Raw genomic sequence first — 13,098 nt, forward strand, 5'->3', positions numbered from 1 at the left:
TTATTTTCAACATAATTATTAATAATAAGTATTGATGTCAACAGCACTCGTGTCCCTTCGACAAGACGAATTGCAAGCAATATTGGATGGAGTCAAATGTGAATGACAGCAATGTAATTTTTTTTTTCAAAAAGAAACACATTTCTGACCACTGTATAGCTATATTTCGTTTCTAAAATACCCATAATATCAGGGTTTTCAAGAAATATCAATAAACCGGAAGTCGCCTTCTTGAATTTTGGAACGACCCCAAATATTGTTTTTCAGATCCTACTCATCAAATCCATTCCGAAAATATCCAAAGGTTTCACAACATTCAATGCACAAACTTTTTTACGAAACAAAACTTTTTTTACGAACCAAGTCTCAAATAACGTTTTTTATTAATTGAATTAGAAATAACGTAATTTTTAACAATCTAACTCGATTAACGAGCTTCCGTTTAGTGCGTGAATGGAGGTTTCGGTGTACAATGAAAATAATGTACACTTTTATATTCTTCTATTGTCTATGCTGCATTTGTCATATAAATTTTATTTTCATCTGAACTCTTTGACAGATAACTGAGAATTTCCCAGATCATTTGTCGATTAGTTTTCAAGATATGTTTACATCATGTAATGAAGCAACGGTTCTGAAGCTCATTCCGAGTTGTACATTTGCTTCGATCAAACTCTCATTATACTAGTACATTACGAAGATATTCCAATCATTTCAGAAAATAGAGATAATCCCACGTCCATCAATAAAACACTAAAGCTAGTTGCAAACCATAAACATTACTTACCCTTAACCGCAGCGATAGCTGTGAAAGATGTAAAAAATATAACGGCCAACAACCAACACACATTTAATTTATCCATCATTTGATGTCTTGCCACCACGGATCTTCACTAGAGCGTTGGCGTATTAATTAATTTCTTTTATGACGATTATCAGCTTTTTCTCGAAATTAATTACACTTCTTTCATATACGTTCTTCCACTACCATCCACTGGAATTGATTTATAGAATTGTCTCCACTTGCGTTTTGCAGTTTTCATACTTTCTCCGTAACACCGAATTTCGTTCCAAAGCTTAAACCCCACTGCTAATCAATTGTAACATCGCATTAATCTCCATCAGTTTATCAGCCGATGGCCCACGCGCTGCTGTCGAGCACTGTTTACTAATCGATTTACGCCGCTAATCGCCCGGTGTCGCATGCTGGTCATAACATTCTTGTTCTCACTCGAGCTTCACTTCAGTGTTTGTTATGCTGTTCGTTCGACGTTGCATCGGCCCACCATAAACAAACAACATGATTATTCTTTTTTCTTGGCCTGCTGCGGGTGGAATCACCGAAACGGTCAACGAATGCCGCTCACGGCGCCGCTGCCGCATATTTCGATCATGTCACCCTTCTGTCTTTACCAGTTACGGGACAGACCAACATGGCGTTATGTGTCTGAATTATGCTTTCGTTTTGTCTTGTGTAAAACAGACTATTTTCGTCCACTAAAAACAATATATTTTTGAATTATGCGATAGTTTGTAAAGAATCGCAATCGAAGGCCGTACTTTAATGTTTATAAGCATACCTATCGAATTGAGAGCAATGCGTGTAGAGTTTTTCATAGTCAAATTATAAAGCAAAATAACACATTTTATTATAGTTTGAAGGTTTGAAGTATTTATTTCGTATAAATAGCTATTGATAATTATTACCGATTCACGCCATTTGACTTTCTGTCTGTATTGCATTACAGATTTTACCATGCAACTGGCATGACGACCTGAACATTTTTTTACGTTGATCAGATTCAGTACCAAATTGATGAGCATATCAGGTTACCAGATTAGCTAGACCTGTCACAAATATAATCTTGGTATGTACAACATTGTTTAGTGCCCAATAATTCCATGTCATAAGTTGCTCGGCATGCCGTAACTTTCGAATGATTCATAAAACATACCACGCAAAGTACGGGAAAATGTCTCCAACTGGAACACCTAGACATGACAACAAATTTACGTTACGATCATATCCTCCTATATTTAGCATCAACTTGGAGCCGCATGTCGTGAAAAACACGGAAGATCGTTGCACTCTTCTTGCATTTTATAGTTTTGGTAGTACATATTTTTCAAGAACGCTCTCGTTCCTCCTGGTAAAAAAAACTATAAGCCATCTAACAATCTTCAAAACTTGAAGGATGATGTCCTTTTAGGATATTAGTAACCGGAAAATGGGTTGTAGAAATTCACACGGAACAACCTAAATCAGTTTTTTTGCGAAAAAAATGTTTGATTTCCAGATTTATTTCAATAATGTTTAGGACAACTAATGTACTGTCACTTATTTACAGCGACTCACTCCACTTTAATTCTATTACATTCTACTAACCAGTGGAAATGATTTGACTCCAACCAGCAATTTAATTATTGACTTATGTTGATAGATTGTTTTTGGTAAAATGTATTTTGTAGTTATTTTAACTGAGTTGAATATTCATCGAATTAATGTCATTGTGTCAAGACAGTAAAATTTAAAGAAGAATCAATAGAAAATTTATGGAATGTTTGAAAACTAACAAGTCGATCCTGTGATTCTGACTGAAAATCTAAAATTGATCTGCAGCAAACCCATACGCGAGTGTTTATTTTATTTTATTCTTTCAGTAATGGTGTGTCATCTCGCGGCCACAATGTTTTTTTTATAGCAATGCGAATAGTAGAAATAGGATACAGGTGAGATCGTTCCTTAGATATATTTCATTTTTTTGTAATTTTCAATGCCTAATATTTCTTCTTACTTGACTAAAATCCGTCAACTATTCGGGGAATGCTTGACCAATGGATCAATTTTCCTTCTGGTTAAACACTAAGGGCAATGAAGTTTTTAACCGTGCAGATATTTCTTGCGACCTTGGTTCCATTTGGTATTTTATAATTTTAGTGAGGGAGTAGATACCGACATTACTTCGTGTCGCGTCGAATGATGGTGATCAAGTGATATCTTGCCAGTATTACGGCTATCTATTAAATAAAACAAAACGCAATCAATTAAATGTATGAATTGGTGGTGAACCTTCCGACAGCCGGCTGTCCGGAGTTTTAAAAGTTTCGAAAGGAATTTAGTATTTTAGTAGGAAGCACATATTAATACAAAACACGATAATATTGCAACGTATTCTCGGTAGCCGGCTACTCATAGCAATAAACACATGTTGATATTATTTGAAAATTCACTAACAAACAACTCCTTTTGTTGTGCATGTGGAAATGCAAAGGATTCCTCGGTTTCTAGTAGTAACATGCATTAAACTAACAACCCTTCCTTCCCAAGTAGATCTGTATTCGGACGTGGCCGACGTCAGGCAGGGATCAATGCGACTTACAAATGTGAAACTGTGTGCTAATCCCAAGCAAGTTGTTACAGATAAACAATTTGCAAGCTTAATTGATTCTGATCAACAAAGGATTAGCAACACACGGGTGGTCTCCAACGCTAATGCTAGTTTTCATTAAGTTAAATAATTGATTTGAATTAATGTACTGAGCAATTAAAAAAAAAAAAATTTGGAACTTAATTAATATTGACAGCAATAATCGTTCCTAGATTTAATATTATGTCTACTGGTTTAAACTATTTTTGTCGTGAATACGACCTATTTTGGGCGCCTTTTCAAAATTTACCCCTTGAAAGAATGATAAATTTTTGATCGTGAATATCTCTTGTTTATCTAACATTATATTGATATGTTGATATGATTTCTTGCATTGTTTCGGTTGGTTCAGGTTCAGAATTCAGTTCCAGGTTCAAAATGAAGCATTCAGTTCTGCTGCGGGACGGATTTGTTTTGTGCACCGTTCGCAGTGTTAGTTTTTTTTTTCAAACAAGAGCAATAGCATCAGCACTCAACTACTGGAACAAAACACACCGAAAAGTAAACAACGACCCGGAAAATTCTACAAATCAGCCCTTTTAAGGGCTATAAATATTTACAGAAGAACTATTGGAATTACATATCTGTTGAAATATGCAAATCGGAATTGAGATTAAACATTTTAGCGCACCGTTTGCAGTGCGAACTTCTCACCAAACGAGTTCAAACAAATTCAGCATTTGACTGATTTGCATTCGAAAAAAATGTATCTTATAGTGTTCAATATTGGATAAAATTCCACAAGCCAAAAAGATTCCTGAAAGCCAAGAATGAATTCCGTAGTACATTTTGATAGTTTCACTCGTTGCAATAAGTAAATCCGATATGAAATAATCGACATCAAAATTCAGTATGTTGCTAATTTGCAAGCTGTTAGGATTACCCATTTGTGGGAGGAAATCATTTCACAAAAATTGATTCAGCATTAATTCAAACCGCACAGAAATCAGTTCCGCTGCGGGACGTTCACAGTGCAAGTCTCGCTTCAAACATGAGCGTTTGTGTCGTTTGCATTGGAGCAAAATGCGGGGCTATTAATCGTTTACCAAACAACTACGAGAATTACTTATCTGTTGAAATAAGCAAATCGGAAGTGAAATTTGGAGGTTTAGAGATATACAGTGTGATAAATTCTAATTAGAAAATATTCACAAGCTTCTCTCGGCTTTTTTATTGAATTTTTTGTGTTTTGGTTTAAATACGTTTTGTTGACTTCAGGGTGTGCAAGTAGTGTCAGATATTTTATTTTTCATTACATCTGCATTAAATTAAAGGACATTTCAACGTGAACATTTCAAAAGGGCCTTAAAACAATTGACAGATTCTCTTTGTTTACTTTCTCTTTCGATTATACCTGCGCTATTACGCAATTGTTCGTTACATGTATGATACTACTACAAAGCTGGAGATATTTTCTTTCATTCTATATGCAAATTTGGTAAGTGAACGTGAAAATTTAGGTGTTATTAACAGAAGAGAAAGTAAACAAAGTGAATCTCTCATTGGTTTATGTGTCCTTATGAAATGTTTCGCTGCTGCTGGCAACTGTGAAGTTTCTTGTCGTGGATACGACTTACTTTAACACGGAGCGCCTTTTTTACGAAGCACCCTGTACAGGAATGGATAAATCTCAATCGTGAATATCTCTTGTTGTGTTTAAGGCTACAAGAAAAAATTTTCTTCACACCAACTTAATCCAAAATGACGCAACAGCAAAAGAATCTTATTTGTATTGCCTTGATAATAGAATACTAATTAAATAAGACTTCATTGTTGCATTTAGTAAGCGGCGTACCTAGGAAAATTTGCGTCCGGAGCAACATTTGCCGATAATTTAAAGGTAGGTTCCTTCAGTTCTTGGTAGATCGGTTTGGTTATCAAAAAGTCTCAAGAATTATTTTGCCGAATAATTTTTATGAATATCTGGGTATACGAGTTTTCCTCATGATGGTTCTAACAATGATCGAAAACCGAAATACCACAAGTTTTTATAGTAAAATTTAAGCTCTTTGTGGTTTGTTATACGAGGAAGAAAAATAATTATTGTATGAAATTCTAGATATAGTACATGCTCTTTTATTTTTTTAAAACACTTTTTTCAGTCTTTTCATCGATAGTTATAGCTAAAAACTTTAGAATATATCGATAACACTTCTTTTGAGTTATACATTCACTATAAGATATGATTTTTTCATTTATATTCCTGATTCATGCGTGAATCATCACTAGGCACTCGCTGTGCCGCTTTGACATTCTATTTTCGTAGAATACATTTTCCACTTTTTTTTATTCTTTCATACTCGGAAGACAGCACTTCCCAAGCAGACAATTTTCGATAAAATTCGTAGTTTCGGAAGACTTTCACTTTCGTTACTAAGAATTATGACACAAGTTTCAGAAGGCGACATCGTTCTGTGGAGAATTAATTTACACACCGTCAAAGGGACAGAAATAAACCCGCGGTAAGTGCCATAAGCACCATTTTCTTCGTTAACCGCACGCCGCCACAGCAGTTTTCCACTTAATCTTGAGTAGTACACTGCTCTCACTGCCGACTCAGTCGGGCTGACTCCTCGTTTTGGTTTTTCTCTGTACCAACCGCATACATAGAAGCAAGATACTCCCTCACTTTCCGCTGAGTCGCGCAGTAACTATCGCAAGCCGGCCGCGAATGCTTCCTTCACTGAATTGTTTATTTTCTTCGTTTTTCTTATTCATAAAAATCCGGCGATGATGGAATCATGTGTGTACACTTTGGCGCTTCAAATCCTCTCGGGAAACTCACATCGACGTTAAAGAAAATTGGTGACACTGTAAATTTATCACTCCAATTTTTTCCTTTCCCTTTATGAAATACTCGTTCGGAGCGTTCATTTGCTATCAAATCATAACTATGCTCATTATGACATTTACTGCAAATCATGAAAACTTCACATGGTCACAATTACTTTTCACAATGCACCCACATTCGACGTCCGGACACATTTGTACGGTACAAGGCAGTCGTGCGTGTCGCGGCTCCCTCGCAGTACTCACTTAAGCCATCAGTGTGACATGTGTGAACGAGACGGAATCAATCAGGGGAGATGCGTTCGCGCATCACAAGTCACGATACATGGCGTGCGTTAAACAAGGACCGGCAGCACAACAAAACAATCTTCCACACTCCCCGCGGGAATCGTGGAACGCGAAGATGACAAGCTTCCGTTCAATTCAACCGATCTGCTACGACTAAAGACCGGAATGAATGCACTCTAGACTGAAGATGCCGTCCGGATATGTATCGATAAATTCAGCTTCCAAGCATGCGCATGTTACTTAGTCTGATTCTAATGAATGGTACATTTGTAGAAACATAATCGACGAACAAATTAAACGATTTATCATACAGGGTAGACGCGATTTTATCTTGCACCTCGTTTCGTCACTTTTGGAAAAATATTCATGAAATTGAAATTTTTTCACTTATCGCGCTGTAATGCCGGAATCGCAAGTCGGTTCTGGATTAATTTTTCTAGGAGTTTAAAAAAATTTTAGTGCCTATTATTTTCATCTTAGTTCGTAAAAATCGGTTAAGGAATTTTCGAGAAAATTAAGAACGCATTTTCTTATAGAATGGCACATTCTGCCTTATAATTCTGAAACAAGAAATCGGATAAAGATAAAAATCAATAGAGAGTTAAGGGATCATAAGACTTTTTATTGGAATCAACGTTTGTGAAAATCGGTTCAGTCATCTCTGAGAAAAGTGCGTGACATTTTTTTCTTTTTTTGGTGCATATCACCCTGTAATTCCGAAACCGGAAGTCGGATCAGGATAAAATTCAATAGCGGGCTATGGAACCATAAGACCCTTCTTTTTAATCTGAGTTTGTGAAAATCGGTGCGATCATCTCTGATACCGTTTTTCATTGAAAAACACTGGTGGCGTGGATTGCTCTGATGTTGCACTTTTGAGCAGAAATGCAATATTTTGACGGTGTTTCATTGCCATTTCTGCTCGAAAGTGCAAAACCAGAGCAATCCACGTCACCAGCGTTTCTCAATGAAAAACGAGTGACATTATTTGTCACATACACACACAGACATTTTGTGATCTCGACGAACTGAGTCTAATGGTATATGACACTCGCCCCTCCAGACCTACATTCTAAAGTCAGTTTTCACAGTGATTGCATAGTCTTTCTACAGGAGAAAAGTAAACATTCAACGAGTTTATTTGGTCGGTTGCATTAGAATTCCATGTTTCGTGATAAGCTGAAAGCGAAACGTAAAAAATGAAAATAGTTACGTGTGCTTAGCACAAATCCGATACCAACGTGGTACCAAATCTCTAAATATTACTATCTGTTGACGGCCAGAACGACGTCACTTAGTTTCGTTTCTTTCGGTACGTCAGTAAAGACATAGCACTTCGGTGTTATAAGTGTATATGTAAATAGCATTAACTTTACGTCTGCTCAGCGGTTTATGTTGAACCGTTAGGTGGCGTTAGCAGTTCAACATAAACTTCTGACGCACTGATGAGCTAAAAGCGAAACGAAAAAAAAATTAATGTAAGTATTGAAATATGATGCATTCAAAACTTTCGGACTAATGTTATGCATTGACAATGCTCTGACCAGCATTGTCAATGCATAACATTAGTCCGAAAGTTATATGTTCTTGTATGCAAAAATCGATTAAAATTATCAATTTTCAAATGATGGGTGGTCAGCAGAAGCGCACAGATAAAAATATTTACATCTATGTTCATGCACATACTTGGAGCAGAAAATTGAATACAAAGTTACTCCTCAGATCTTCACTTTTCAAAATACTTTAAAAGCAAAACTAAACGTAAATTAAACTATGTTGCATAATTCATTGAAAAATCAAGGCATTCTAATTTACTTTTACATCGATGATGGTTTTCAATCAAATTTTTGATTCAATTGATGTCTATTCAAAGTATCATTGAATTACATGTGTAAATTTCATTATTTTTTTCTGTTTGGGTTAAAAAACCACGCCTACACGAGTATGTGCTGATGAATAAAGTACAATACCGCATTTACGAACTATTTCCACGCGGTAAAGAAAACGAAAACCGATACCGAAAGCTGGTTTTGACATAACCGAGTCCATCAGCCCCGAGCATGAGATTTCAACCGTTACGGTGCCGGTACGAATGTCTGTTATCAGTGTTCGATTTTAATTGTACACGGTGAGACGATTGCGAAAAATCATAGCCACTTTACGGGAAGTATGGCAGATAGAACGAAAAAACATTTTTTAATTCATCTAGTTCATTCATATTTTTAAAAACATCACTAGAAAATTTTTGTTTTAAACTTGAATAAAATCAAAAACTTTCATTGGGTAATAACTACCATAACCTTTTCAATTTGTAAACAATTATGTCAAGTTAATATAGATGTAAATGTGGCAAACATGCACGCTCCACAAAATTGAACAAAGCACACTGTGTTCTTGGCGGTGGTGTTCTCTTCTTCCGTACCAGCACGTACCGATGCGTACCGGGTTTGCACCATTTTGTATAACAGTTTGAAAGTTTTAATACTTATCGCATTATAATTTCGGAACCAGAAGTTGAATCTGGATGAAACGGTACAGTTTCTTTTAGGACACTGGGAGCTCGGTTGAACCGTTACTAAGAAATCGAATTGAGTTCCGTTTAGAAGCTTTTCTTCACTATTACCGGATCATTCGGGAGCAAAAACCGGGGGCTTATAATCCCAAAGGAGATTTATATATCCACTAACCAACAAGGTCTGCTAACTGGATGAATTTATCAGTAAGTTTTATAAAAATTCGACCCTCGTTTCGCTATCACTTTTGAAAAAATACTCATGAAATTGAAGAAGTTCACTTTTAGCGCTGTAATACCGGAACCGGAAGTCGGGGCTGAATCAACTTTTCGGGGACTTTTAAATTTTTTTTTCTTTTCAATTTCCGAGAAATTGAGTGCACATTTGCCTCTTCATTGTCATCATCAGTATCAACTAACTGGAAGGAAAACAAATTTTTTGTTGCTATAATCACTATTTGGTGCGGAATGTTTTGTTTCACATATTTAGCATTGCAAATTGCTACTGCGTAGTGAAAGCTGTAAAATTAACATTATTAATGTGTTTCCAAACTGATTATTTTCATAGAAACCTCATCTAGCATTCCTTTTTTAAACAACCGGTTGCGAAATCTAAAACGGGGTCCATCAAACGAGGACATGAGTTCAAACTATGTAAATCGGTATTTTTTCCAACTCTAACGATAAGGAGTATTAAAGGAGCATTTCTGGAAGTTATTAATTGAGAATTTTCCTATCAACACCGGAATTATAGAAAGAATTGGTGATGTTGTGTAAGGAAGATGGCGCTAGTGTTGTACCGAATTTGATGGGTAGTGCTAAGTCCAAGAAGCGGGTAGTTTAGGAGGTTTAATAAACCAAGTTTGCAAAGATATAGCTAATGTGAGTTCATTTATTTCCTAAGAGTTTCGAAAATATCCAAATGAAAATTAAAGTTTTAATATCCTTTTTGTATGTTGCATTTTTTTCGAGTACTGTCCTCAATCTTCAGATATGCCTGAATCTCATTTCCATTTATCGAAATAAGGTCACGAACAGTATCAATGTTCTCTTGTCACAACATCTGAATCTGAATTTTCCTCATGAAGTTTATCCTGGAGCATTCAACGACCATGGTTGAATTCGGAATATCATTGAAACACGGTGGATCGCAATGGTGTTTCATCTCCGCAAGTCGGAAAATTCATAATAAATCAGGACAGGAGATTTTTCCATTTTCCGCTCAACCGAATTTTCCATTGTCGGAAAATGTCTGTGTGTGACCATGCAACTAATTTTTTCGCGTCCTATTTTCTCGAAGATAGCTGAACCGATTTCAACAAACTTAGGCTGGTTTGAAAGTTGTTATTGGGCCATTTATCAAGCTCGAAGATCAAATGGTTATCACTTCTGTTACCTAGAATATAATGGTATAAGTGACGTAAATGACAAAACACATTCTTCTTACCGCTTAATTTTCTTGGAGATGGCTGAACCCATTTCAATAAGCTAAGTGACGTAAACGACAACTGCGACAAGCGCTTTTTTCTAACCGCACTTCTTTTCAGAATGTAACCAATAATCAAGCTCGAATATAGGGTTAGGTGTTTGATTGCCGGCAACCCACCATAACTTTTGACAGAAAGCAGATAGTGTCATTCCGACAAATATCATGTGTGTGTAATAGAAGCACGTTCTTTTTGTGCCGAATACCAAAGCAAAAAGACGCTTTTACTTTTTGCTGCGTTCAAAACAAATTTTAGTTGCATAAAAATCGCCACAAAAGTTCTAACTTTTTTAACAGTATCATAAATTGAAGAGTATCAATCGAAAAGGTGAGTAGATTGAATATTTATAAGATGAAATCGACCTTTTTCGTGATTTAATACCGGATGCTATCAAAACTTTCGCAACCAAAGTTTTTTTTTTCGTAATTTTCCAAGGTGTTAGGCTACCGACCAGTGCGGTAAAATTTCATTTTCAATCGAATAATATAAGATGAAAATGAAATTTATGGCCGTTGACCGTCAGCGTATCCCTACTAATTCATTTGACTTTTGCTGACATTTTCAAGTAAAGCTCCCAGAATTCATCGTCAGTTGAATAATCATACCTAGTCATTTAAATTTTTGCTTGCTCAGTTTCAAGTGCCAAGTAGTATAGCTGCTTCATTGTCTTCGCTCTTGGTAGTAAGCAGATTCGAACGAATAGAATTATAAATGGAGTAAAGCAACTGAAACTGAAGGAGGAAACTATTAATTTATGTGTATTCTGTGATTGATATTTCAGCTATCTGATTAGTCTTTCATCTATTATCTTGAACCAATTCGAATGTTCACATGAACCTCACAGATAAAAATATTTTGTAAATTTACATTTATTTTCATGCACATATTTGGAGCAGGCAATTGAATGGAATATTACATTACAAAACTAAGCGGTTTGTAAATATACAGCCTTGTTCAATGAAAAACTAAATGAATATTAATGTAATTTTACATCAATCATGGTTTTAAATCAGATTTTCGTTTCAACTGACGTCTATTTCATAGTATTATCGGTTTACATGCCGTGTAAGTTTCATCATTTCTTTCTGTGCTCATTTGAAGGCCGCTCTCACACTATTGAAAGACATATTTTATTACTTCAAGAGATCAACTGACGGTAATCAAACTGAGTCTCGATTGAAGAGAAACGAGTAATGAACTGAATGCTGCTCGATCGGGCCGTCAGCAAACATTGTGTGTGTCAGAGAGTGAAGTTTATTGCATTAGAGAGATCGTCAATGTGTTCCACATTCAGTTTCAATTGAATTGAATGAAGTTTTACTGCACTGTTACCAACACTCCATTTTTTCGACAAATCGTGAAAGAGATGTCAAATCTGCAAATTTGTCTGTAAATAAAAAATTTCGTAGTTAACCTGTAAACCTTTTTTCGTCTAAAGACTTTTTACAGACTTTTGAAACTTCGATTGTTTGCCGACATTCGTCAGAATTCACAGACTTTTGAAAATTGGCACGATCTTGTTGTTTTTGCTAGCTAAACTTAATCTCTGCTAGTTTTTGCTCTGCTGTTTTGGCTAGCTAAACTTAGCATCTTTGGTGATATGCAACACGTGGACAAATTGACAGCTTCAATACATCCGTTAAATAAGTAAAAACTTCAGTTCTCTGGTTCTGTTAGCCATGGTGACTCCAAACAAATCGTCAAAGTCAAGGAAAATGAACTGTAATGCACTGTTCAATGCCATTAAACGTTGCTTAGTGTGTAAGAAGTCTATAAATTCAACTGCAGTAGCGTATTCAATGCCCTGAAGCCGGTGGAAGACCGGCCAAATCAACTCCAAAGGCAACACCATCCAAATTTTCGTTGGCTTTTGTTACTTACTACTTCAATAACTGAAGTAGTAACAGCAGAAACAAAATATGAAAATTTGGTGTGTAGGTAACGTTTATTGAAACAAAATGTAACTTCGGGAGGATCGCAAATGTTGAATAACTATTACAATTAGTTAATTACGGTAATAATTTCCTAAGCAAATGTTCTTTCTGACATTTTCTAAGACGCAAATCAAAATTCGAAGTGTGAAATATTTGAAATTATGTATTTATTTTTACATGTGAGAAATACGGTACATGTTAATGGGAAAATACAGTACAAATTAAAATATAGAAAATTTGAGGATAAAAACAGTGCGCAGTATTTGGGTCGCAAATACAGTACTATAGTGTAAAATACATTACGGATACGAGCGTTAATTATTATTCATACTTTGGATCATTTCAATCATACAATCATGATTAGTTGTCACAATTTCATAACAAAAAAAACGAGTGGTGATGATATTTTAATCATGACAACGATTAGGAAATTTTTCCTGTGTAGTTATAACGGATAATCGTCAATAAAAAAACAAAGACACGTAGAACCTTTTCTCCTGAATTCATCCCTTCATGCTTCGTTAAAAATATCCACAACATTCTAAATGTAACATAAAGATTTATGCAGTTCGCAAAGCCGCTCGCTAGAAATATTCACTTCAGAACCAATCCAATAGAACGGCACAGTACAAGAGATGAATTGATCGCGTTTGAAACAA

The 13,098-nt window shown here is 35.6% G+C and overlaps 1 protein-coding gene across 6 annotated transcripts in view; it reads right to left on the reverse strand.

Moving 5' to 3' along the window:
• The window catches only part of LOC131428462 (chondroitin sulfate proteoglycan 4), a 31,699-nt gene extending 25,052 nt beyond the window's left edge, over positions 1–6,647 (reverse strand). The window contains exons 1-2 of one of the 6 annotated variants that reach the window (XM_058592429.1): positions 6,465–6,647; positions 788–1,090 (exon numbers count right to left, since the gene is read on the reverse strand). In XM_058592429.1, coding sequence (XP_058448412.1) covers positions 788–866 — 79 coding nt within the window. In that variant the 5' untranslated portion in view covers positions 867–1,090; positions 6,465–6,647. Of the gene's footprint in view, positions 1–787; positions 1,559–5,863; positions 6,342–6,376 lie in introns of those variants that run through there. The other 5 variants (XM_058592427.1, XM_058592428.1, XM_058592424.1 and 2 more) reach the window with 5 other exon arrangements.
• Between the last annotated feature and the right edge of the window lie 6,451 nt (positions 6,648–13,098).

Source organism: Malaya genurostris, chromosome 2 (assembly GCF_030247185.1).
Source record: "Malaya genurostris strain Urasoe2022 chromosome 2, Malgen_1.1, whole genome shotgun sequence".
NCBI classification, from domain to species: Eukaryota; Metazoa; Arthropoda; class Insecta; order Diptera; family Culicidae; genus Malaya; species Malaya genurostris.